Source organism: Phlebotomus papatasi, chromosome 2 (assembly GCF_024763615.1).
Source record: "Phlebotomus papatasi isolate M1 chromosome 2, Ppap_2.1, whole genome shotgun sequence".
Classification (NCBI taxonomy): domain Eukaryota; kingdom Metazoa; phylum Arthropoda; class Insecta; order Diptera; family Psychodidae; genus Phlebotomus; species Phlebotomus papatasi.
In genome coordinates, this window is record NC_077223.1 from 57,530,336 (window position 1) to 57,558,022 (window position 27,687).

General features: G+C 34.1%; 2 protein-coding genes across 2 annotated transcripts in view; both read right to left on the bottom strand.

Annotated features, from left to right (window-relative positions):
* LOC129801873 (5-hydroxytryptamine receptor-like) overlaps positions 1-13,468 on the bottom strand; it is a 57,895-nt gene extending 44,427 nt beyond the window's left edge. The window contains exon 1 of the mRNA XM_055847270.1: positions 12,963-13,468. The gene's annotated coding sequence lies outside the window, so the exon portion shown is untranslated. The remainder of the gene's footprint in view (positions 1-12,962) is intronic.
* A 3,143-nt stretch (positions 13,469-16,611) lies between these two features.
* On the bottom strand, positions 16,612-26,819 carry LOC129800994 (glutamate receptor ionotropic, delta-2-like). The gene is made up of 6 exons (XM_055845744.1): positions 26,796-26,819; positions 26,030-26,731; positions 25,533-25,964; positions 20,395-20,605; positions 19,211-19,706; positions 16,612-16,642 (listed from the first exon to the last, which is right to left on the bottom strand). Exons 1-6 carry the CDS (start codon positions 26,817-26,819, stop codon positions 16,612-16,614), a joined length of 1,896 nt encoding a protein of 631 aa, XP_055701719.1.
* Positions 26,820-27,687: the final 868 nt, after the last annotated feature.

Consider the following 27,687-nt stretch of genomic DNA (forward strand, 5'->3'; position numbering starts at 1 on the left):
CGAAAATTTTTATATATTTTTGTATATTTTATATATTTTATTTTGTATACTTTATATATTTATATATTTAAAAAATAAAATTTCCTTAACGATACCTTAGTTCTCGAGATATTTCAATTTTAGCCAAAATTGAATTTCTAAAAAATCTTTTTTTAATTTCCCAAAATCTGTTCACGCGATTTGGTCATTTGAAGTTTATCTTGTGGAGCTAATTTAGTAGACCAATTAAAAAAAAGAAATTCGAAAAGGGTGCTATAAGGGGCTAGGGGCGGATCGCGAAATTTTTCGCTGATTTTCGTGGACTACGGAATTTTACGTGAAGCTTCACGAATTACGGAATTGGAAGGCTCAGTTCCATTTGAAAACAGGAGAAAAAAAACCGTATTTCAAAAGTGATATCCTTTAAAGTTAGTGATTTCCAATAACCGGGATTTTAGGTTTGACGGTTAACCGGTTTTGGATGGCTCTGAAACCGGTTAACCGGTTTTAAACCGGTTTCAAATTTAGGATTAGATTATGGAATTTTGAGAAATTTTTCAGAACTTTAACTTTGATGTAATATTTAACAAATAAATATATCGCTCCTTGGAAATTACAAGGGGCCAACTCACTTTTTGGCGATTTTGAGTTTTTAATGCACTCAGACAGAGAATTTAATAAAATTTCAGATGATATGAGTCAATAAATTTAGTTATTAGAAAAGTTTTTCAAAATTTTACTCTTTATGATTGCTTGCGCGGTTTTGTTTGAAGTCAAGGGGCACAAAATAGATTTATCGTTCAAATTTTTGTGAAACAAGGGACTAACTCAAGCACGTTGATCCCGTGTCATTCTAATTTCATGAAAATTTGCGCATCATTTAGAATGACAAAGAGCTAACTCATAAAAAAAAATATATTTTGAAAGGTAAAAATATGTATGTTTCCATATTTATAATAATGCTCATACAATTAGAAAAGAATTAAATTATTTTTATTAACATACTTAATTGAGATAATTATTTATACAAAGTTGAATCTTTCATGCCGTCTCCTGAAAAATGGCTCAGATTGAGTTGGCCCCTTGTAATTTCCAAGGAGCGATATACTTTTTCTCAGTTAGTTTAGAACTTATTTATTTTATTGTTTTATTTTGTATTTAAAATAATTCAGAAAATTTCAGAGTGTAGGAAAATTACTGGGAGTTTTTCCAAAAATATTGTACCGTGGAGAAATTGATGCAATGTAGATTTTCGTAAAAATAAATAAATTGGTTAAAAAAGTTGTCATGTTTGACATTCTTTAAAGAGGAAGTACTTAAAAATTTCATTCTTAGATCTTGAAAAATGAAAAAAATATAGAAAACGTTTTAACGAACAAACCGAAAGAGTTTTTCTCTTTATTTTCAAAATCCTACAACTATAGTTAAAAAAAAAGAATATTTGAAGGATAGTACCAAGACTTATCGCTAACTTATATTCGCTATAGTTTTTTTTTGTAATATCTTGCAAAAGCATTGTCAAAATCTTTTTTTCCAAAAAAAATCGAGATTTTTCGATCGGGAATAGTTTCTAAAGTCAATTTTTTTTTATATTATTCTCTACAGGAAACATACCGATGCATAATTCTTGGTAGTATAATTTACAAGGCGTTTCTATAAAGTAAAAGCTCTGAATAAGATATTCTTTATGAGAGATGGTAATTAATTTATCTTTTTTTTTTATACAAAATGTAGAAAATATCATTCTGATTTATCTATTTGTATGTTCCATATTAGACAATTATTCAATTAACCCCAATTCACCAAGACAAATTATATATCATACTCTAATTTTGAGACAAGTTTAATTCACAACAGGAGATTTCAATTAATGCAATGTTGCAATTTTAATATGATTGGAAATTGTGGGTGATACCATACAATATATAGCCTAAATCTCTGTGAAATGGCTTAATTGAGGAATCAATAATTATTATGAATATTTGGCTAGCTTTTGCAGCGAGGGCAATGAGAGTACGTCTTCTTCAATCAGTGCCTAAAAATTAATCGTTTTGTGGAATTCTTAACGGAGTTTTCTTCTTCTCAAATTGTGATATTTATTATATTTAAAATTAAGACATAAGGAGCATTAAATTCATAAAAAATTTCAAGTAATTGAAAATAGAAAAACGTACATATATTTATATTAATTCTTTGTAAGAACATGTATTATTTTATTTATCTGTGTAATGCAATACATATTGTCGCTTAGATCAGCAACTGTTCTAACTGCGTTTGATGCAAAGGATTGTGTAGCGTGCTGCAAATTGAGACACAAGATGCAATTACCACAGTTACTATTCTAAACGACAATATATTACAATGTATATAGAGCTCGCCTTGAAAATAAACATTACTTTATTTGAAGACACCCATAAGCTGCTGCATTGTGACCAAGAGTATATTGATTTGGCATATATTTATCTTTGCTCGTCGTCAACTTCTTAAGGACATTTCAGAATTTTTCTTTTCTGTTGGAAGACAGCAAAGCCTACAACAAAATATTTTTACGCATATTGTGTTTCTCATATCAAGGCAAATAAAGAAAGAGAGAGGACTAAATCAACCAATAAAGAATAATATTATGGCGTTTTTTTTTATAACGCCGATAACTTTGTGATATTTGTGAAAATTTCCACCAGATTGCCTTATTAAAATTTTAACTGCCTGAACTCAACCAAAGAGCAGTTAGTCCACTTTTTTTTCAATCTGACACGGGCCTGGAGCGCAAACGGAAAAAGATAAGAACATAAGAGACTTTAATCTTCAATTACCCTCTCATAAGTAAAGATTATTCCCAGACATTTTCTTAATTTCCCTCACCCCCGTCCTCCCTTCCATAACCATTTTTTTTAAATTTATTTCAATAACGGCTCCTAGAATTTTTTTCATTTTCGAATATGTTGCGGAGATTTGAATATTTGTCCGGAAGTAGAATATTTTGTCCATAGAGACCATGCAATGATCGAAAAAAGGTTTTGAAATCTGGAGAGTGTATTTCTCAACCGATTTGCTTTGATTTAGATATTTTTGAAAGGCTTTGAAATTTCCTTCCGTGCTGTATTATTAATCGATAATGAATTTGTAAAGTACATCCTTCTAGAATATTTTTGAAATATCTTTTTCATTTGTTCGTTTGTAACATGGGTAGAGGCCCAACAGTAAGAGATGTCCAATTTCGGTCTTCGATGACGCCTTATTTCTTCCAAGTTTAAGTTTTTTTTTAGTGTATTTCGGGGATTTGTTTTAATTTTCGGATATTATTTAAAACGAGTGTAAGATTAATATTTCGTTCACATATGCCTATAATCTCAAATTACTTCTTCTGTCTGTTTTTTAGAGTCGAAAACAATATGAAAAAATAATACACGGAGAGCCCTTTCTCGTGAGTTCTAGCATTCCGAAAAGCTGGGCCTCTTTACCATATCTTTTCAATAAGTATTTCATCATTTTTGGAAATCTTTTAATGCCCATCATCTTCTACACGAACATTAGGGATGACGTAATGATTTCAAATTCCTGTTTAATTGGTGACATAGTAAAATTATCAGTTTATAGAGTTTTCGCAATCTGTTGTTGGAAAATTACAGAATGACTCGTGAAAATTCTCTATGAGCATAACATGTGCTCAACATTGCATATATATTTATTTTGCACAAGAGGAAACAACCACGAGACAGCATGTGTTGCCTCTTTCATTCAGCCCCTTTTTCACACTCCCATTGTCATGCAGATATTTCCCGGAGCTTTCCGAGGAGATAAACTTTTATCATCAATTTCGGCGCTGACGGAGTCTTGCAGAAAAAAAGCGAGAGCCAGTGAAATGGGTCAATAATGCTTGGGAAAAACCAGCTCAATGATGTTTATTCTGTCTGCGTTAAAAGCTTACAATGCCTGCGAATTTTTAAGGGCATTCGTCAGCATCCCTTTCGCAAGTTTAAAATTGAAATTATTGGAATAGTCCGTCTGACCAGGTAAGTCTCTATATCAAAGCCAGAACAAAGCCCAATCTCTCATGCTTTACTTTTAAGGTACCTTCCTAGAATAAATCCCTTATACTTCTTATTATTTGTGAAGAACACAGTTTTGCATTCGTAGCAGGGAGCATTAGAACTCATCCAAAGTAGTATCGTCGTGCACATATGTAGATCATTCGTGTCCTTGACAAAATGAAATATTTTTTTAAAATGTTTTTCTGTTTAAAAATTTATTACAAAGATTTCTAGTAATCTCAGTCAGTGATGTTGTGAACAGTTTGCATTAAACTTTGTTTTTTAATTCACCACTCACTTGTGGCAGTAAACGCACTAAACGGTTCAAAATTTTCAAACATATATTTCTCAAAATACGTAGTATGTAAATTAATCAAATTTTAAAGTTTATAGTGTAGGCCAGTAAGATGTTTTCAGGTAGTGGTGCAAATTCCCTATGGCTTTAAAGGTTTCAAATATTATTATTTATAAAGAGGGGTTTTTATTGTGAGAATTTTACGAACTTTAGTTCAATTTTAATTGTATTTATGTACAGAGAATCGTCAATCAGAGCAAGTGACACTAACATCATCCAGTTTTTTCAGTGCAGACAGGAAAAATGCCTGCCTCCACCTAGAATCGAACTGGACACATTTTATTGTAATCCATATACAACGTTCCCGTATTGGAAGAATCCTCTGATTGTATAACGCTTAGGGGCACCTATCCACAATGTGGATGATTTTTCCGTACCCCACATTTTTTTTTTTTTTGCGAAAACGCATATAAAAACGTTTCTTTATAAACATTCGGATCTTTTCACTGAGCGGTATTTAAACGCACAATGCGAGTCAAGCCAGAGATTTCTTCATTAAAAGGTTTGGCTGACGCTCTTAGAACTGGACTATGAGATACGTCTTTGGTTTCAATACAAACTGAGATAAGGTAAAGTGCCTTCTGTCGACCGGTTCCCCGACTCGACTGGTAGACTTATTTATTCAATTTATTTATTTTTGCTATAGGAGAGACTGGGGCAAAAAGTCACAAAACGGATATTTTATTTTTTACAAGCTACTTGAGCGCTTCAAAAATTTCCAATTAACGCAGTTTTATAGGAAATTTACCGCTCTACAACTTTGTGAAAGTAATTTTCCTCTATTTTGTAAGGAAATACGTTTATCGAGCCAATTTCTGAAAGGTAATTTTGTGACTATTCTCAAAAATGCTGGGGCAAATTTCCAGGCTTCCGTAAATTTGAAAAAAATACCTAGAGGACATATTTTCATAGAAAATTTATTCATCTACATCTACACCTTTGTAAAACATCGTTTTCTCTGCGAGAAAAGTGAGAAAACGAGAAAAGTGCTTTTCAAGCTATTTTAGAAAAAAAAACACAAAAGACTGCAAATCGTTTGACTAATACAAACAAGAAGCGACGAGACATGGTTTCTTTTCGCTGTGAGACATCAGAAATTGCTTCGCTTTTTTGTTACTTTTTGCTCTATACCTTTTGTTACTTTTTACCCCAAGTGGCCATTTTTAATAAAAGGATTTCTGGAGAAAAGAACTTTTGTGAAATTCTAAAATAGATATCGGATTCGTATTCAAAAAATCCAAATTATTTAGAAAATATTCACTAGTGAATCAATTTTGGAAAATAAGTAGGTAATAATTGTTATCTTCTGCAAGGAAAATATTTCAAAAATAAAGCTAAAAATTTCTATATTTTTTATTTTCTAAATTCCTTGTTCGAATTCTAAGAAACTTACGACATTGAAGAAGGTATATGGAGGCTATCTATAGAAAAAAATTTGAGCCGCTGTCTTTTTTACCTTGGAAGATATTGAATTTTGAATTTTTCGATTTGTGACTTTTTGCCCCAGTCTCCCCTAATATTTAGCGTATGAACTAACTTTAATAGATCAATTGTTCCATAAATAATACGAATCAGTGACAATTTCATAGAAATTGACCATTAACGATTCAGAAATTGATCCATCGGTCGAGTTGAGGAACCGGTCGTGTGATGGCAATTTACCTTATGTTGATTTACGTTTACGAAATTCAAAACATTCTATTTGCGGCTCTGACCGAATTTGATAATCTAGTAGTTAGTTAATTTGATAATATAGTAGTTAAGGACCGATTTTTTTTTCACGAATGGAGGACTAATGAAACTATCAAACACACCTCCTATTTTTAGTTTCAAATATTATACAACTGGTTGAAATAATCAGGACAATGATATATTTTATTAAACCAGCATTAACGACTTAACACTTTAGATGAGTGTGTAAAAAATATTTCTCAAAATACCGATGAAAAATACATAAAAGCACGTTTTAAATATTTATTTTCATCATTGTTTAATTTATTTTAATTATATTAATGTATTTAATTGTTGTTTAATTTCATCACTGCATGAATCTCTACACATAACACTCCGTCGTATATAATTTGCATTATTATTATATTCACTTAAATTTTACTGAAATGACTAAAAATCTTTGAATAAATTTAAATACGATAAAATAATTTTCTAAATATTTTATTTTTTCAGTGACAACTAAACAATGTGACCGGTTAAACAATTTTATTAGTTCCGATGCTCTTCACTACGAACAGAAAACTATGTCCTTTGATCCAAATCAGTTTTCCATGCATTCCGAACCGAAGTAATTCACTTTAAGAATCCCACCCGCAGTAAGCTAATATAACCCTATCACTATATTCTGTATTTTCTTCCAATGTTTTAAGTCTTGAGTTTTCCACAATCAAAAGCTCAAGCATATTATACCGAGCATTATTCAATCGTGTTTAAGTGTTTAATATGAATTAGCTATTTGTTTCAGTAGTTGTTATTCAATTCCACTCCGTATTATTTTTTTAGAGAAACACTTCACGATTTTGCATGTCATACTTACGACGATTTATTTAATTTTCTTAAATTACATAAAAATATTATTAAATTTAATTTAATATAATTTATATTGATGTATGTATTCACTAATTAATTACCTACCTAATTAATTGCTCGGATATTAAATATTGCGACGACTCAGAATATAAGTCGAACAACTCAATTATTTACAAAATTCGTTTTATTCGCTTTTTGGATGCATCTTTATACCCTCTACCTTCCTTGTGAATGTTTTACTTAAAAGATAATTATTTTCAAAGTTATAGAGATTCTAAATCTCAAAAATCCTATACTCTGCGTAAAATCTCAGTTTCAAATCGCTCTCATGAAAAATTTGCCTATTGCGAGTTATTCGTTTATTATTCTGAGTGATCGAAGTTTACGTAAGGTAAAGTACTCTGTAGTCGGCCAATTGATTGAAATTAACTCTAAAGCGTTATAAAGTTGATTAAATGATTCCATTACCGAGTTGAGGAACCGGCCGACTTCAGAGCACTTTACCTTATACGTTCTCAATGAAAATAAAAAAGAGAATTATGTGCAGTAAAAAAATTATAAAAATGAATATTATTTTATATGACCAAGATGATGAAGCGCAGTCGGATACGGGGCAGAATGCGATTAGTATTGGGAGTTTCAGAGTGAGCCATCTAGTCTTTACAGATAATTTGATTTTTTTTTAATCTTCTGGAGAAGAGCTCCAGCACGCACTTAACCGATTTGTAAATGTTTGTGCCGAAACAAGTATGAAGGTGAACGTGGTTAATTTGGAGGTAATGGTAATCTTTCGACAGCCTGTACAATGCATCTTACATGCTAGGGGAGACGGAGGAGACCAATTGAAACAGGTGGAAAAGTTCAAGTATATCGGGTGTTATTCACAAGTGATGGTAAGATGGACGCAGAACTGTCGTCGCGAATCAGTCAAGTTTCTGCAGTAAGTCCGCCTAAATTATCGGTTTTCAAAGGTGTGTTCATTCCTATTCTTACCTATGGTCATGAAATTTGGTTAATGATCGAAAAACTAAGATCGCGAGTGCAAGCTACCGAGATGAGGTTACCTTTGAGCGATTAAAGGAATCACTTGCCGAGATCGAGTGAGGAACGGGGCCGTTCGTGAGGATTTAAGAGTCGAGGAGCTGCTTCTTCGGGTTGAGAGATAATTATTTCGATGGTATGGGCATGTACAGCGCATTAGTGAAAAAGATTCTTCAGAAAAGCTATGCAAGCCATTGTGAGGAGACCTCGGTTAGAGCAGACCTAGGACAAAGTGACTGAATAAAATTCAGGATTTTATCTTGGAGCACCTTTGAATAGATCGCGAACATCTTCCTGAAGTGGTAGAAGATCGACAGGCATTGGCTGCTAACCTGGATGTCGTGAGCCCGCGACCCCATTAGGGATAAGCACTTGTAATATTTTTGTAATATTTTTTTTGTGATCCAAGATAAAACCTATAGAACGATTTATATTAACCAAAGCTCTGTGAAAACATGTTTTAATATTCATATAGTTTATGAATATAATATCCACAAATTTGATATTGTGGCCGTTCTTCTATTGGGACATTACTTTGTATATATTGATTTTTTTTTCCAGAGAATAGTAAGTGATAATGGCTTGCGGTTTTATAGCTAAACCATAGATTTTTTAGTAAACAAGACTTAACCTTCTCCCGTCCCTTCCAATGGGTTTTAAGGAGTTCTAAACTAGTTATTCAAAATAGTGTATTGCCTGTTATAATTGTTTGAACCAAAGTATTGAAAACAAAAATTTTATGGATGGTCGGGTTTAAATTTGAGTATATATTTATTGTTAAAAAATTTTGACTTATTCCAAATTTTCTATTTTATAGCTTTTCAGAACATCACGGATATATTCAATCAGAACAAGGGGTGATGAAGTTGAAAAAATTGGACAACTAGGACAAAAAATACTTTTTCATGACTTATTGTGCTATGATATTTTCAACGTTATTTTAATAAGATTTAATTTTTCATTTAGGATTACTATTGCAGACAAATATATTTATTATATTTCTTAAAATTATGAAATTTAATCGGTGAGATTAGAACACGGAACTCGATGTTCGAAATTAGAACACGGAACTCGATATTCTCGTTTCCATGGTATTCTCTGTTATCTTACTTACCGACTTGCATTGTCCCTCCTCTCATGATCTCGCAGAGAGCAAATAGAACACGACTTTAAAATAATGATTGTTATGATTACTTTGTTTAAGAGCGGACTCCTACATATATAACACGTTTAAAAACTGTACAAAAATAACATGACAAAGTTCGAAACCTAATAAAAATTGCTGTGTCTCAGAGAAAATGATCAAATTTCTTTAGATTTCACACGAGAAAAATCCAGGTGAAACAGGTGGGTGATATAAAGTTTTTATAGGTAACTAGAAGTGTTTTTCTACTGACGAGCTTTTGATACATAGGGAATCATGAAAAAGTTTTGTGTAGCAATTTCTATGGTGTTTGCTATACCAATTTTCCTGCTTTCCTTGCGTAAAGATGTCCATCCACACGTTAGTTTCTCATTAAAACTTTTCCTCGCACATTTAGAAGGCAAAATTATTGCCATTATTTTGTTACACAACCCACCAATTTAGCCACAATTTTGGCGAAATGTGGCTCAAGGAGTGACCATGATGGGATGGGACTTGTGTCTCAGTAAACAAATTCAGTGGAAAATTAATATTTGGTTAGGATGAAAATGGTTTCTGATGCTCAAGAGAGCGTCAGTCTAAAATCACATCGTCAGTCAGTTTGAAAGATTGAGTTGAATTTTCATCAATTTCCCTTCTTTCTCTTTACAAGTGTGAATTTGGATCTGATAGAGCGCCACTTTGAACCAATCTCACTTAAATGTTATTCTGGCTTTTAAGATGAAAAAACAATATTTTGAGAATATTTCCCTTGCAGAACTATGAGATTGCAAAATAATTTTCGGTTTATTTAGACATTATTTACAAATAGCACACTAAAATTAACCATTCTTGTCAGTACCATTTCCTATAATAAAGTAGATAATGATTGTAACTCAAGTGTTCTCTACATTCCCATATCCTAGATCTCTTCCAGAAAAACGAAGAGAGAGAGATAGGAGATGAAGCAGTTGTGGCAAAAGTCAAAAGGCTACCCCTCGTCCTCCCTTGTCAAACGCACAAGAATAAAGATAATAATCGGAACGCTGTGTGTCTTTGGTCTACTAACTATTTTAACAATAATACACTCATTTGGAGAAGAGCAAAGCCACTTCAAACGGAAAATGTAAAATACAAAGTGTCTGTCGCATAAATTCCCACATTTTCCCAATTTACACATTGTTAGGGTGATTCTATGCTACTCATCCTCAGTATCAAAAATTTCTTGACATCCTCTGAGGGAGAACTTGTACTTAAGAGAAAGTTCTTCAATAGAATTTGCATGTTAGAACTTATATGATTTTATTACACCTGGGCAAACCCAGAATTTTTTTTATCTTGATCACAACTTATTTTACAAGACAAAACGTGGTGTAAAATACTCCAAAAATAGTATTTATTTTGTATAAAATTCTACCAAAAATCCAAAATTAATTAAAAAAAAATTCTATCGTTCAATTACGAGTTTAACTCATCAGCTAACAGGAAATATTTAGTTTTTTCATGTCAGATAAATATACAATGAGAAATCTTGTCCACCAAATAGTTTGATTTTTTCAAAAACAATCTCCAACAGCAGGTCCCGTCGCGACGGTTGCATTTTTAAAAATTTTGAAATGAAAATTGAGAGCTCCAATTATTTATTTTTATTTTCCTAAAAAAAAGTTGTCAAGGAAATATACTGTTTTTTTTAGTTTGCGTGACCCATGCAATCCCTTAATAAATATATCAGTAGGATTAGGTGTGGCAGATTCAGCCATGAATCGAAATAGTACTTTGAGATTGCAAGAAGATGGAGAACATGTTTAGTTTATCCTGAGAGTTAAGACTTGGGTTCAGGGTTAATAAAAGTAGCAACAATAATTTTTGAATTTCATTGGTTTATGATCAAAAAGACAATATCATCGAAAGTGCGGAACAATTTCATGTTTTAATTAGACAGTTATCAACAGAAAATTAGTCTTTTATGTCTTTTATACTTGGAAAGTTTGGAATATATGAATGGATTTGAATTGATTTTTATGAATTTCTATTGCTGATTATTGATAATTGTATTATTGAATTGATTATTATTGAATACATGGAATTATTGATGATGAAAGACATCAAAAGAAATAAATATATAACAATTTGGCTATAGGATTTCATAGTAGAATATTATTATTAATTTGTTTATTTGTTATTATAAGTGAGAAATTATAAGATTTAAATATATTGTTCATTAATTTCTGACTTTGTAATTTGATAAGTAAATGAAATTTATTTTATAGCACTAAAATTCATTTGAAAGTTACAGGAAAATTAACAAGTGTTATAAATTTTATTATGACATATTTTAAAATAAAAAAAAATATCGCAATAAAACGAAGCAATTATAGACTTCGATGTTAAATTATTTTGATAGATTCTTATTAGAATAGCGTATATAATTTAAAATCGCTGTATTTTTTTTTAAATTTCATTTAATGCCTCAATTAAAAAGTTCTCTTTCTTATGCCTTGTACTTAATAGATAAAAATAGCAATTTGTGCTATTTCAATGCATATTATGATTTTTTTATTGGATTAATTAATTTTTTGATATAAAAACTTCCCCGTAAACTTGCTTGAAATTATCGTTTACGTATTGTCAAAACTGTGATTAAGATTTTCATTAACACCTCAAAAATTAATTGCAGGGTAGGGAACCTAAAATTTTGCAGTGATATTTTACCTTCTCTACAATTCATTCACTATACAAGTTATAAAATTATAAAATTATATAATTTCTTTTGGCTACTGACTCTCTTTCTTGGAGCTTTTTTTTAAAATTACTATTATGATATCACCATATTATTTATTATGATTTTGTTTTTTCAGTAGATACTTGAAATTTTTCTGAGTTAAAAAATCAGAAAATCTAAATTGCAAGAGCTACGAAATTTTAACTTTATTTAATTTATGTGCTGCTGAAGAAGATTGAGAACTATCTGTTGAGAACGGACAAAGATCTTTCTTCACTTCTTTCAACTTTTATTCACTCCAACGCTAGTCCGTTCTCACCAGATATTGCAATTCACTAGACCGTACATTACATAGTAGATTGAGAAGTATTTTGATAAAAATTATTAGTAAAAGTGTTATTTGTATGTTTTGTTTGTTTTTAGTTTTTTACTGACGAAAATGCTAATTCACTGACCTAAACGGATAATTCCCGAAAGAAATATTTAAAGATAAAACTACGCCATCGTCCTTATTATACAAAATTTATATGAAATTACATCAAAATGAAACAATTCCACTCATTTTGCTATAAATATAAACAAAATAATTTTTCCAATACGTTTAATTTCGCAAAAGAAGTTAACACAATCCTATACCATACTAATCCTATACTAAAACGAATTTTTTCCAATTTTTTGTAATATCAAGAACATGTTATCAAAACATTTGTTTTTTTCAAGGCGCAATATTTCTTTGTTATGAGTCAAATACAAAATTAAATGAAACGATATTTTTGAATTAACAATTTCAAGTATTTATAATTAAGAGAGTTTATTTTTTTTTACAAAGTGCTAGTGATACACTAAATTTTCCACATTATAGTTTTCCTCGCACTCAATTATTTCTCCTGGGTATTGCCAAGTGAAAAGCATCTTTCATTGATACCATCACTTTTTCCACCATTCTAATTATTGTGCTTTTGAGTGGAAATAACTGTGCTTTTTTTCTGGTAGCATTTTCAAGCACAAATTGTGTGGTGAGACAGAGAAAGAGTTTTGGGTGGTTCTGGGGTGTGTTCTTTGGATGGTTTCTCAACAATTGATTAGGTGTATTATACAGGATTACATCGTAAGATTAAATAAATCCTCAGTGGATTTTCTCTTTTACAGGTATCATGTAAATTTATTTACCTCGATGGACACACCAATGTCTGTAATCCAAATAGTTTGTGGAGTAATTTTTCGCGGTTAAACTGATGCACATGTTGCTAATGTACTAGGATCACTGCTTAACACAACACCTGGTGAAAGTACCACCATCTGCATTTGACATTAATCCACCTGATGGCTGTGTATTCCCTTCCGGAGGGAAAAGCACCAGTCACTCACTTGTCATGAAGGCCCCCACCGTTTTTTTTTGTTGCTGTTGCCAAAACACACTTCACATGGATTTCATCACAATTTCCCAAATGAACCGCACCTGTCAACCATCAGAAGATGTGAAGAAATTGCAATTTTCACGAAATATGAACTTGCCACTCCCTGCTCTCTGGCTACAAGAAGAAAACCCGGGAAGATGCCTAAGGGTTCAGGGTGAAGTCTCTGGGAAGGGCAAAAAATCACGTCTGACCACGAAATACTGACCGAGAGACACTGACTAAATGTGTTCCGAACGCTCCCACAGCAACACCCCGACTAAATGCAATGTCGCTGGGAGCTGTCTCGGTTGATCCTCAGCATCTTCAGACACTCGGAGGAGCATTTTCCAGAGTAGCGGGGAAGCAAAAGTTGACGCAAGCGCTCTTAAATACTTTCCACTGAATAAAATTTCTCCATGGGAATATAATTTTTGGTGGATTCGGTTATATCTGAAAAAATTCAATGTGCAGCAGAAGGCCAATTTTCACCTTACAAGAGTAGACCCACATCGAGGGGAAGGTATCGGTATTGCTACACTTGACCCAAATGAGGACACTCACAGGCGATTGTTCTTATTGTTCCCACAACATCATTACGAGAGTGGATCGCCTTCTTGTGCAGACAAAAAACTACCTCTAATTGCTCTCTCTTCCTCCTGGACAGGCTGCCCTGAGTTGCACATGTTCTAGATGAAAATATGTTGAAAGGAAGCTAAAGTAAATTCCCTATTGTCACGACTAAACCGAAGTAAAATTTTTATAATGTAATGTGATATATGGCATAGATTAAGTTTTATCTGTAAGAGTGAGGCCTGATTAACTAAACCAAAGCGATCAAAGCATATTTGCTGATACTCACATAATGTGAGAGGAGTAATTTCAAACCATGCCAAATTACAAAGCATTTCGAAAATTCCTGCACATAAATACGAATTGTAAAACTATAATTGCCTTGTTGGATCAGAAAGTGCGCTAACTGCCTTTTTCTTCTTATCTGCATTTGTTGCAAATGACTCATCGTTGCATAGTTAAATGTAAATTTAAAGGAAATGCAGTTAGCGTAGTTGCTGATCCAAGCAACAGTATATGGGAGAAAGTCTCTGTCAAACTCTGTACTTCTAGTCCTCGTTAGTTTGATGATATGGATAATTTATCAAAAACGATAACAAAGCGTCCAATAGTTCTGCGGAAGGCTTGAAAGTTCAGCTTATGTTACAACAGCAAAAGTAATTTTACATTATCTAGATATCGTCTTTTAGATCAGCAGCTGTGCTCTCTGCATTTTTTTCTAAACCTTCATTCAGTTATAACGTAATTTGCATGAAATTCGGATACAATACAAATGCAGCTAACATAGTTTCTCATCCAACCAATGATATATTTATAAAGTTCTTTAGCGGTTCAACTAACGAGAAAAGCATTCAGTTCGACCATCATCATCATCTGTTTAATCGCTTATCCCTATTGGAGTTGAGGGTTTAAGACATTTAGGTTAGCAACCTCACGCCTGCCGATCTTTCGATATTCTAAAATCAATCCTGAATGTTACTAAAATTAATCCTAAAAATTACTAAAATTAACCTATCAGGTTACTGAAATGGATCCTCTCGATATTCTAAAATCAATCCTGAAAGTTACTAAAATTAATACCAAAAGTTACTAAAATTAACTCTCAGGTTACTAAAATTGATCCCTCGATATTCTAAAATTGATCTCTCGAAATTCTAAAATCAATCCTGAATGTTACTAAAATTATTCCAAAAAAATACTAAAATTAACCTATCAGGTTACTAAAATTGATCCCCTCGATATTATAAAATCAATCCTAAATGTTAGTCAAAATTAATCCAGAAAGTTATTAAATATTCTAAAGATATTCTAAAATCAATCCTGAAAGTTACTAAAATTAATCCTTAAATTTACTATTATTAACCCACAGGTTACTAAAATTAACCCCCCAGGCTACTAAAATTGATCACTTAGATATTCTAAAATCAATTCCGAAAATTACTAAAATTAACCCATCAGGTAACTAAAATTTACCCTTTGGATATTCTAAAAGCAATCCTGGTAGTTTCTAATATTAATCCTCCAGTTACTGAAATTGATCCTCTCGATATTCTAGAAATAACCCTATTTTAAACTATTATTAATCCGTAATATTCTAAAATGATATAATGATTTTAAAAGTTTTTGATCCACCAGTTACTTAAATTATTGCTATGGACTGTTAGGCAACTTTTAGTAATTTTACCTAAAATTAAAAAATCGAATTACTTGGAGCGAAATTTACCCTAATTTTAGTATGATTTAAGTAAAAATTTCTTAATTTTAGTCGAAGATTTTTCTGTGTGTGCGGTCAATCCGAAGGGACACTTAAGAGCATCTGTCAGCTCTTTGACGGAAAGATATTTTACTCGAAAGAGGGAAAATTTTCACGTATGACAAAACGAAATAAAATGTATCACCTTGCCCAAAGATTCTAAGAGCATGGAAGAAGGATCCTCACTGCGAGAAAAGCGTTTCTGGACGGTGTACGATGGGCTTACCACGATATACTTTCGAGACGGGATGTACTACATTGTAACATTATGATTACGTTGTAAGAAATATCTCGATACGATAAGTAATAACAATATGTTTCAAAAGTGGAATTTTAGGCAACGAATTTGAACTAGGGTAAGTGTGCCAAATTCCGGCCAGCTTGCAATTTCGGCCACCTTTTTTGGCCACCTCGAATTTCCATGAATTTTTAGATTTTACGTACTCTAGAGATTATACAATGCAAAAGAATAACAAAAAATATAGATTCGACAAACGAGATGACGTGAAAAAGATATTGGAAGAATTCCCGACGGGCAAGGAACTTTGAGAATGAAGGTGGCCGAAATAGGGCACCAAAGCTATGTCTATATTTTTATTCATTTTAAAATGTATTAAGAATGATTTTAGAGTAAATAAAGATGGTAAACTCTTTACAAGGCTCCAAGCAACACTCTTTCAGAAGAAAGAATAAAAAAAATCAATTTGAATTTAAAATATTACATTTCAAACTTAAGACTTTGACTCTTGCATGCAACTATGCCGAAATTTGGCACACTTACCCTAGTAAAACTTAATTTTTTTTTTATAGTCCAGTTCAAATTATTTTTATTTGTACTCTTTCCTGTCACAATATTTATTCGACACAATCAGTTTTTGATGTATCTTGAATCATAGCAGCGACAGCTCTGACTGGTGAAGACAAAAATTAGGGGGTAGCAGAGGGCATAGGTGAAGAAAACTTTGGACAGCAAAACAACTAATGACTAGGCTGGGAAATTGTGTAGCGATAATTGCGCTGATAGAGTGACTTGACAAGTGCCAAATCCACCCACAAGCCAGCCTGTGACCGATTGGCGACAATTTCGACGCTTTTTTTTTTAGTCTGTGTTGGCTGACGTCACCCGAGGGCTGTTTTTGTTCACCCTCAAGAGAAGTGTTAAAATTTGCTAGACGAACAATTGTCTGACGGGGAATGTGGGTAGCAACGGTATTTGGTTTGTTTGAAAAGGGTTTTTTCCGCAGTCAAAAAATATGCCCTTCCTTTCCATATATAGAGAAATTTGTACAAACATAGTTGAAACACGAGTGACAGTGGATTTTCGGCAGGAGAAAATGTCACAGGGAAATCCGGAGGGTTTTCGGGGGAGTGTTCTCGAAGAGTGGGATAAAAAAATCCAGACACGTTACAATTCACCTCAAATGGCACCTGGCGACGTGTGAAATTCATGCGACACTGAATCCACCCTGATTTTCAGCTTCAAAAAGTCACCCAAACTGCCGGAAATCAATTAGCATGGTACTGTATTTACCAAGGTTTGGCAAATTGGGAATCCTCAGAGAAACTTTTAGGAGGATGCAGACTTCGATGAGTATACTTTGAGCATATACCCAGAAAAGGTGCATGTTTGTTGGACATACACTTCAAGAGAGACAACTCTCAAAACTATTAGATATATGTTGAAGTGGGTTTTAGTTCTATACTATGATGCTACTTCTTCACCGAAAGTTTAGACCATGAACAAGTATAAGAGCTTTAATCAAGAGCTTTCAATTTCATTTCTGATGAATCAACATTAGTAAATTGTTGTCTAAATGTTTACCGAACTCTAGAGACAATCACTATTATTCAAAACACATTGAAATTAAAAAAAAATCTACGATAGTAGGGGGAAGTGGGTCACATTTGAAATGGGGTACATTTGAAATTGTTTTTCTTTCTTCTATTTTCAGAAGGAATTGATACTAATCATAATGCAATTTAGTTTCACAATTGTTTTGTCGAGATGAATTATATCATGGTAAAGTCCAGTTCTATTTAAAAATAGGAGAAAAAAGTCTAATTTAAAAGGTGCCCCAATTTCTTCTGCTTACTTGTAAAATCGTAATTTGTTGGCTCAGATCTTTTACAATTTCAACTTAAAGTTATCAAAAAGGAGGGCATAGCGTTATAATCGTTTCCTTGAACTCATGATTTGGATGTGATTCTCAAATTATCTTTGCATTATTTAATATAATGCAACGAGGGGAGTGCATAATGGGCCCAAATAAGTGGCCTGGAGTACAGCCTTTCCGAAAGGAATACAACCGACCCATAGACAAATCTTAATCTTAAGCTTAATGCTTTCTTAATTGAAAATGACGAAGTTTTGGGTTTTGGGTCATGTGAAAAGCACCCATTTTTCATCGCATGTACTAATTTGGTAATGACTGAAACTCTTTTTCATTCAGACCGCAACATTTTTAATATGGATTTCATCGTCTGTCTTTTTATCAACTCCTGCATTACACATGCTTTTTTTGATATTTCTATGCCAAGTAAATGCTTGATAATACCTTTTTAAGTCATGTTTATTGCTACCGAATGCTATTTTTTATTCTTTGAATATAAAGAACACGGATTAAGACCTGAACTTATCCTCGTATATTACTACAATGGCCACAATGTCACAATCAATTATCACAATAGTCAGAACTTTCTGACCATTGTGATAAATCGTGTCCACGATAAAATTATTCCCAAGAGTAATGCTTTAAAAAAGAATTTTACATAATATTAAAAGAAGAAAAATATTTTTTGAAACTTTAATCCATTGTACAGTAGACTCTCGCTCAATCGGTTCTTTTTCAATCGGGCGAAAAATTTTGTTAACAATTTTCTCATTTAATTGTGAATCTAATATGCTCAAATTCGCGGTAGTTCTTCCTATTTTATCGTGATTCTTTATAATTAAGCGCTTTTTGTGGAATTTACAAAGACTTTGACGCCCAAATCTATCGATAAACCGGATGACATTTCGCCCCAAATGCCTATTTGAGAGAGAGTCTACTGTAGATTTATTTGATATATTAGTTTTTTTTTTTAATTCAAGTATTTGATTGGCGAATTCTCGAATCTTCTTCTTGAATCCTCCCATCAAGGTCTATACAAGACCATTACTGCGGTTCTTGGTTGTTTCATTCCATTTTTTCTTGAAGTCCTCAATGCTCTCGACGCGTTTAGCCTTCTTCTTTAGATCGTAGTCCAAAATGTTTCAACTGGACGAAGATTTGGAGTGTTTGGCGGATATATCTCCTTGGGTACATAACGAACGTCGTTCTCCTTGTATCATTTTTTGATTGCTTTTGAGTAATGGTAAAGCGTGTCCCAGATCTTCATTACTCCCTACTCTTTGGCTCTGGACAAGGTCGTCCCCACGATCTCTGACGACTTTCTTCCACTTTCGTGCGAAGTCCTGCAAATCTTTGGCTGGATTAGCTTTCTTCTTCAAGTCTCCTTTCAAAATTTCCCAGTATTTCTCAATGGGGCGGACTTCTGGAGTGCAGGGCGGGTTGACCTTCTTATCTACATATTTGACATTGTTGTTGGAAAACCATTCCAGGGTGGCTTTCGCGTAATGACATGATGCCAAATCAGGCCAAAGTAGAGGAGAGATATCGTGGCTTTGATACAGTGGCAAAAGTCGTTTTTGGAGGCACTCTTTAATGTAGATATCCATGTTCATCGTCCCTGTCACGAAAAATTCTTCGCTGCGACGTCCACAAGAGCAGATTGCCATCCAAACCACATATTTCTTCGGGAACTTGTCGTACTCTTTGAACTTGAACTTTCTGGCTACACCCGTACGAGTCTTCGCAGTGTAAAACTGTTGGCCGGGCAACTGAGTAAATTCACCTTTTACGACAGTTTCGTCGTCCATCAAAATGCATCCTTGAAAGCCTTTCAAAACTAGATCACTCAGATTTCTCGACCACGTTTTGGCACTTTGCTTCTGCTTGTCCGTGCGATTCGGAGCAGCTTGAGCTTTGTACGTTATCAATCCGTTATTCTCTTTGATTCTCTGCACTAAGCTCTTGGAGATACCCAGCCTCTGCCCACATCTCTGACTGAAAGGCAAGGTTGCTTCTAGAAAAGCGCCAATACTCTCTTCTCCATCTTCTTGTCTACAACTCCAGGTTTTCTGCCACATCCTGTCTTTTGAACAACAGTACTGAGTTCCTTGAAGCGTAATATAACCCTTCGCACCGTGGATGGACACTTTCCGGTGATCCTTCCGATTTTAGCATAGCTCGCTTTTGGATTCTTTAGGTACGTGTCCACGATCAATTTGCGCAGGTTCTCCATTTTTATCACTTTTTTCAGCCAAAACACAATCTTTTTCAATATTTTTTTCAGAAATGAAAAGCTGACGAAAATCTCTTGAAACTTCAAAAAAAAAATTAAAATAAAACTCAATTCCTATTGTGACTAACTTCATGTCGAAAACTTGGAATTTAAATCCAGGACACGCTTTACGAGGCCAAATCTGGACAGAAGATCGGGGGTATGTCATGACATCTGTACGTACAGAGACAACAGGCGTTTTTGGAGGCACTCTGTGGTGTAAATTGACGAGTTCATGTTACCCTGCATCAACAACGCCTTATGCCCAGTGCACAATAACTTTTGTTTGTAAACATGTTTTCAAAATTTTCTATAGGAGTGAAGGAGATGGCTAGATCTAGTTCTCACTCACTCTCATTAAAATGTCAAAAACATGTTTACTAAACAAAAGTTATTGTGCGTTGGACATTACTCTGACGTAAACATGAGCAGATCGCCATCTAAACCATGTATTTTTTAGCAAACTTTTCATAATTGTTGTATCTGTACTTTTTCTTACATCCTGTGCGAGACTTTGGGGTGTAATATTGCTGTCCTGGTAATTGTTTGAAGTCTTCTTTTACGTATGTTTCATCATCCATCAAGATGCACCCACTAAAGCCAGACATTGTCTTATCGTACAGCCTTCGAGCTCGTGTTTTAGCTGACTGACTTTGTGCATCCGTGCGATGAGGGGCTGCTTGGGCCTTAAAAGTCTTCAGTCCATTCCTCTGTTTGATTTTGTGCACAAGACTGGGAGAACATTTAAGTTTTTTAGCCATATCCCTCACAGATGTCGAAGGATTGTTCTTGTAGCGCATACCTTTTTCGCCAAATCGCGACCTCCAATGTCAAGATTTTTTCCACATCCAGCTTTCTGGGCAGTGGTTTTACTGTCGAGGAGTCGAAGAATCACCCTCCGGACGGTCTGGCGTGATGATTTATTTGTGAGTTTCCCAAGGTCCGCGTAATTGATTTCAGGTTTTTTTTAGATACGTGTACACGATCAGTTCCCTTCTCTTTTCCATCATTATTTCGTATCTCAGTGAAAAATGAACAGGATTTGATAAGAATTTTACCCAGGGGGCCATCAAGCCTAATAAAAAGTGAAGATATTTTTCACTTTTCCTTGTAAAAATTTTGCAGCTATTGAACCGCGACTTAAACAAATTTGCTCGTAGTTCTTGTATCATTTCGGCAAGCATTAACAAATATGTATTTTTAGATAACTTTTAGTGCACGATTTCGAAATATATCAGACTGATAAGTCAATTCTCTTTAGGAAAAAACTTGCCAATACTCTTCAGTGCCTCTATGCAAAAACGTATGGAAATATGCAATGTTGAGAGGCCCCTAATTTTACCAAAAGAAAAGTAAAAACACGTCTTACAATGTTTACGTACATTAAAGATGCGAATCTAGTGACATCTGTCATAAAAATATCAAATCATTTGGACAATTTTATCGTGGACACGCTTTATCTTATCTCGTCCAATTATGAATACAGTGTAGTGAAAATTGTATTGACCCCCCCTCCTTTTCCCAATAGGTACTTGCATACCTGAGGAAGTAGCCATAAAGCACCTAAGTGCCGTTGTGTAGTAATAAAGGAGGAATAGTTCAGGTCAAAATCCGTGTTCTCTATATTCAAAGTTCAACTCTTGACCGATTCGTAACATCAAGCTTTCGTTTTATCACGTAACGCTTGTAGATCGGCGTCTTCAATTGTTTTAGGTATTTTTGTCCTGTAATTCGAAATGGTCATTTCTGAAGCACTTAAACCAATTTTTTCAGGTTATTATGTATGCTTGTTGTAACCAGTTTCAAGCTTGTGATGGGCTTCAAGGTATTTTTTTTTATTGATTAGCGCACAAATAGTGACATATTTAATGTTTTAAATTTTTTGAGTTACTATCGGAATTAAGTGGAATATCGAAAAAAACGTCTGTAAGAATTTTTTTTGTCATAAAATATGATTCTTTGGGGGAAGATGTATCAGACAGAAACTTGTGGGTATCAAATATATTGCTCGTTCTGTAGACTTCAAGTTATAAAATCTATTACGGTTATAAGTTGAAATGAAAAGAGCAATTTTGACCAAATGATGAGTGAAATGAGAAAATACGAAATTTCAGCACTTGTGCAATCTTACGAGCTTGTTCGCCTAACTTTTCTTCTTACATTATGGGTGCATGATGTACTTGAGAAGGCACCTCACGATTACCATAGAGCGAATTAGAGTGGCACTTTCATTTTCTCTTCGGAGGTACACGCGCGCGAAAAAAACGCGTCAAATACGGGGTGCAGAAGAAATGTATACGATTCACACTCTATTTCCACTCTAATCATTGTGACGTCTGAGCTGAATATCAAAGCAGGATCGGATAGGGAGGATGGTAAAGTCCCGGAAACCAAGAGGCATATTTGAGTGTGTGTGCTAACACTTCACAAAAGCTCCACTTGAAGTAACGTGACTCCGTTGGAAGGAAATAATTGAGTTTTTGGGGGCAATATATTTGGGAGCTTCTTCTTTTCCACGTTCCTCGCGAGAAATCTCACACACCGAAAATCCAATTAATTCTTTTGTCTGGCATTTACAATGCCTGTGAAGGACATTTATTCGTTTCCTTCAATCGATATTATTTGAAATGCAGAAATTGAAATTCATGAAATTATACGTAATTCAGACCTGAGAATATTCCGGTGCTATATTCAGAATTCAGGCACTTGACTTTTAATTGAAAAATATCAGAAGTGCCTATGAGGTGAGGAATAAAAACATTGGCGATCACTGGTCCACAATAACATTGGACGCTCTTATTTGACTTTATTAAAGAATAGAATGCTTCATTTGATAAACTAGTGATAAGCTCTTTGATTCCATGGCAATTGAGATTTTTATGGGCTTTCCTATGTGCTGGATAGTCTTATAGCTTAAGCCGAGAGATGACTTCACGTGATTCTAATAAAAAAAAAAGAGCAGACTATGTTTTCATAACTTTTCCGCTAAGCCGACTCTTGGCTTAAGCCTTAACTCGGTCTAGGGCATTGAAGTGCTTATTTGTAACTCTGCAATGTGACCAAATTCGATTGTGAGTTGCATTCTGGGAATTAAAAATAGTGTCGAGAAAACTGTTTTGTAAGGTCGAATTTAAAAAAAAAAACGCTTGAATTTCCCAATAAACTTCGTTGCAACTGCATTTAGAAATGCACAGCGTATAATATGTTCCACAATTATTAGCCCAGTAGAAGATTGCCCCCATTAATCCTCATTATTTATTCTGTTATACGCTAACCTCACTTTTTGGATATTGAACACTGAGTGAGAGAAATCCGAAAAAGTTAAAATAATGTTAATTTTACCCTGCATTATTGATCCGAAATCGGTGTAATATTTAGGTGTAATATTACGCTTTTTAGGTGTATTATGGGTTAAAGTTACCCTTATTCGTGTTAATTTTTTCACTTAAAAGAGTGTAAAATTAACATTAAAAATTTTGATATATTTTTACACTTAAAAAGTGTTAGAGTTATGAGGAATAAAAGTTAATCACACCCCCTTTTTTTCTCAGTGAATACTTTCTAGTTTTTTTTGTTAGTGAAGTAGGGGAGGGTGGGATCTTTTAGTAGTATATAACTTTTCAATTTGAAAATAATATTTGTTTTTAATGTATGAAAACTGTGCGTCTAGTTTATATTCAAGTACTTTGCTCGAATATTAGTTAATATACTATTTTCCGGTGCCGGCTAAAATCCCGAAAACCAAAAGCCAAAATCCGGAAAGCTAAAATGTCGAAAATCCAAAATACCAAAAGGGTCAAAATCATGAACGCGGTTGTCTCTCACATAACTTGGTATTAGGTGAGATTCATAACAATCTCTCCTACTATAATCCTAACAAAATTTCATGTCCTCCGATCGGACTCAAACTTTGCCAAAACGTGTTTCGACACTTCCTGATCACGAATATATCGGTGGCTAAGTTACGTTTTCGGCCGGCCGGCCGCTCTTTGGAGCTTAATAGCTCCCGAATTAAGAAAAGTGATTTGCGGTTTCCGGCAAAGTTTATGTCGGATGAAAATTGCAACTTGGCGCATTGACTCCCCATCCCACACCCCCTTTCCGCCATTTTGAATACCCTCATTTTTTTTCGTTTTCCCAATAGCTCCGCCCCATTTCTTAAAATGGCCATTACTCCGGTCCTAATTGTCAAAATTTAAAAAGTGAGAGTGTTTTGGAAAATTCTCGTGAAATGCCACTTCCCTTTCTAACATCGGAAGTTCATAAAACCGCCGCTACGGGCGCTATTATTAAAAAGGAGATTTTTAAATTTTCTAAGTTAAATAACTCAAAAACGGCATTGTGCATCGGGATGACATTTTAGTATGTTTTAGCCGCACAAATCAATATATATTTCAGTTTATTCTTCATATGAGAAAATTTGGGAATGAGTTGATGGTTAGGGGTTGCACCTTGGACTATCACAGTACGAATCGTGAAGAATTAATTCGAATATTGCATAATAATGTATTTAAAAAATTTTATAGATGAATTACTCTTGTGTTTTAAAGTTGTATTTATGCCACTTTAAAAGCAGTTGTTGTAATGTGTAAAGGGACGATAGTCAAATGCAGACATTGCATTTTGCTCAAAGGGATACTTTAAAAGTGACAAATCCATTTCTGCCGTCTTAATGAATTTTGTTAGGGGACATCTCCCTCCTGATTGCCGTACAAAGTGCCAACAAGTTTCCGTCACCTCAGGGCGCCAAAGTGAACGCTCAGAGATTCAACAGTTCGTAGCAATAAATCAGAAATTAGTGCTCGAAGGCGCGTGTTTTGTCGCGAAGCATGAGAAATATGGACGTGATTCAATTTGATTGGAGACAAATGGGCTCACATCCTGGTTCTTTAGCCTCGTTGGGCGTCCTTTTGTCTGGATGTCTCACAAATGAGGTCACTACAGCTGTAAATCATCTCCGTGGGTAATTCTCTCAGACACCGAAAGGCATCCTTAAGGGACAAAAGTAGGTGTCTGAGAAGTGAGCAGTAGAGCAGAAGCAATTTTCCACCTTGATTTTAATAAAACGCCTCACAGTGAAGTGCTGTGGCAATAAATGTGCCTCGACGGGTTAAAAGGTGGTGTGAGACACCAAGCGAAATTTCCGTCTTCAGATGCACCCATAAAAGACGTCCTCATTCTCCCTGAAAATGTGACTATAGTAATCCTTAAAGTTAGTTATTGTCCAGATTAAATGAGCATTTCATATTTTGTGAGGAGAATGTCTTTTTGGATACCTTGATTCTTCCAAACTTTTATACAGAATTACAGAGAAATTTCATTAGGACTTCCTCATAAGATGAGCTTTTTCATCTGACAGCCTTTGCTAGTTGTATTTTTCATTGTGAAATCCAATTTTAAAACTTTACCAGGGATTTTAAGAATCTAATAAATGCTCCGAATATTATTATACAATTTGTGGTTTATTATCAAGCATTAGTGGATCAACAAAAGCATAGCTGTAAATAAGGGTAGATCTTTAGGTTTTACAATTCAATTAAAAAATCGTTTAGGTTTCACTTTGCGGGAAGTTTTTGCAACATTTTTCAACTCCTTTTGAATTCGTTTCTGTGCGATTTCAATTAGGAAAAATATAACAGCAAGTATACTGCCAAATGCAACTATCATAAAAGCATGACGACATTCCTGGATCCCAACACTATGAAACTCCCCTACGTTGCCCTCGCACTTGAATTTCTGGTTAATCCAACGCTTGAAGGTGGCTTCATATAAACCTACTTCTCGTTGCCATGTAAGACGTTCTCTGAAGATTGATCTATATGAGGAATTCTTTACTATAGGTATTGAGTGTCTTGGAATTTTAATACTCTCCACTTCCTTCAAGCCACATTTCTCGGTCTCGGTATAAGTGTCACTAATAATTTTGTAGGCAGTGTGAGTTTCCAATTGAAAAGCGTACTTTCCTGTTCGAATCTTTTTGACACCTTCTTCTGGAATCTCATAAACTTTTTCACCGAAAGGTTTAATCTTCTTCATGTAGAGCTCTATCACTTCGGGATCTGTACTTTCCTGAAAATTTAAAGGGCGAGAAATTAAAAATTTAAGATTTTTTTCTTTGTAGTCATCTCAATTACCGGATAGAGGATGTGATTGTATTCATTGTTCTGTACTAGGACCTTAAGATTTGACCGCGTCACATCAGTCATGGACTTCAAAGCATTGCTAGGACTTTGGAGCAGTGCTACAATGTTAGCTGAATAGGAAGAGAAGAAGAATAAGCAAGAGAGGAAGGTGACGAAATGAAGGATCCTTCCTGAGAAGAGGAAATTGTCACGATTGAATCCTTGCTGGCATATAGCTCCCAGAACGAAAGACAAAGAGTCCAACCATGCGAGTTCATTCCTCATCATAGGGCTCGCTATAAGCAGGAGCTGTGAAATAATCAGGATCACTGTAAGTGCAACGAAGGACCACCATACATCTAGTCCAAATGGCAGAGTGAAGATATTAGAGACTGAGGCTAGAGATGGTTGACGGAACATCAATGGTGAAGTAATGATAAATGTCTCAGTAACATACTCTACAATCTTCATTCTATCCTCTCTGAGAAATGCACTGAGTATGCCCACTTCAATCTCTTTCCTCTCGAAGTGACCCATAGCACCCCTGAATGAGCCATTTTGGATGTAGCCATATGAGTCTGATTGACTTAAATCGTACGTGAAATTGAGATCCATAGCGAGATTCATCATCACTTGGTAGCATACCTTTGTAGCCGTATCAATATGTTTTTGACCAAGATCGTCAACTCTAGTTATACGTTCAGGATAATGAAACTATTTTAAGGATTAGGCGATTGTATTATTTTCAATAGATTAATATAAAAATCTATAACCTTACCGCAATCGTTGCTCGAATTTTCATTCCATTTAAAGATTTACTTTTTCGATAAACTGCAACAGGTTCTAATATCATTTCGGTATCCGTACTAGTAACAATAGGTGTTATCACTGTATTAGATTTTTTAGACACAGCATATAAGTCGTAAATAGTCCAGCTTTCAGAATCGTTTAAAGAGCTTTTTGAGAAAAGGGATACATCACTACTTAGGGGAATGTAAGTCTCAAGAAGAATGTCTAAATTCTCATCGTCTTGATTGTTAATAAAAATCCAAGATATTATCTCCCTGAAAAGGTAATTTTCAACCGCGAAATTCAATAAATCAGGAACATAATAGCAGGAGAGATCCACGAGAATGCCATTTTTTGAATGTAGGACTAAAGAATTCATTTCCGCACTTTTCACCACCATTACTGGGATACTATTGTCATTCATTATTTTTGAAAATATATATTCATCTGATTTGCACGAATAATAAAGCACAGAGAGAACATTTCGGATTTTTAAGTACTTTGTAATTAAAGGATAAGGTATTGGATACGCATCGGGGGTCTTTAATAGCAAGAGGTATAAGACTGAGAAAAATGTTGAAGCTCTCATCTTTAAAGCTTTTGCGATTATGAGTTCGATTTTTTAAAGTTCTTTTGATTTTATACAACACCATTCGACACGACTATATGGCAAGAAAGTTCTGAAGAACTTCAAGCGATAATCACAGCTTTGGATTGAATGGAAGAATTTCAATTAGGAAATAAGAAAAAAAGCTATGGCATTTTTATTCCTCATTGCGCAGAAAAAGCAAAATATTGAGGGCAAATTGGAATAATTGGGATAATAAGAAAATTGCTTTTCTGTGAAAAATATATTCAATACAACGTTGACATGAGATCTA

Bases quoted from the DNA above. Each gene is read 5' to 3' on its own strand.
- LOC129800994 (XM_055845744.1), bottom strand. From the start codon at position 26,819: ATGAAAATTCGAGCAACGATTGCG. The intron at 25,965-26,029 runs GTAATTGAGATG...TTAAATTTTCAG, and splicing joins ACAATCACATCCTCTATCCG to GAAAGTACAGATCCCGAAGT. The intron at 20,606-25,532 runs GTTATATTTTTC...AAAATCAAACAG, and splicing joins CATTTGGCAGTATACTTGCT to AGGAATGGACTGAAGACTTT.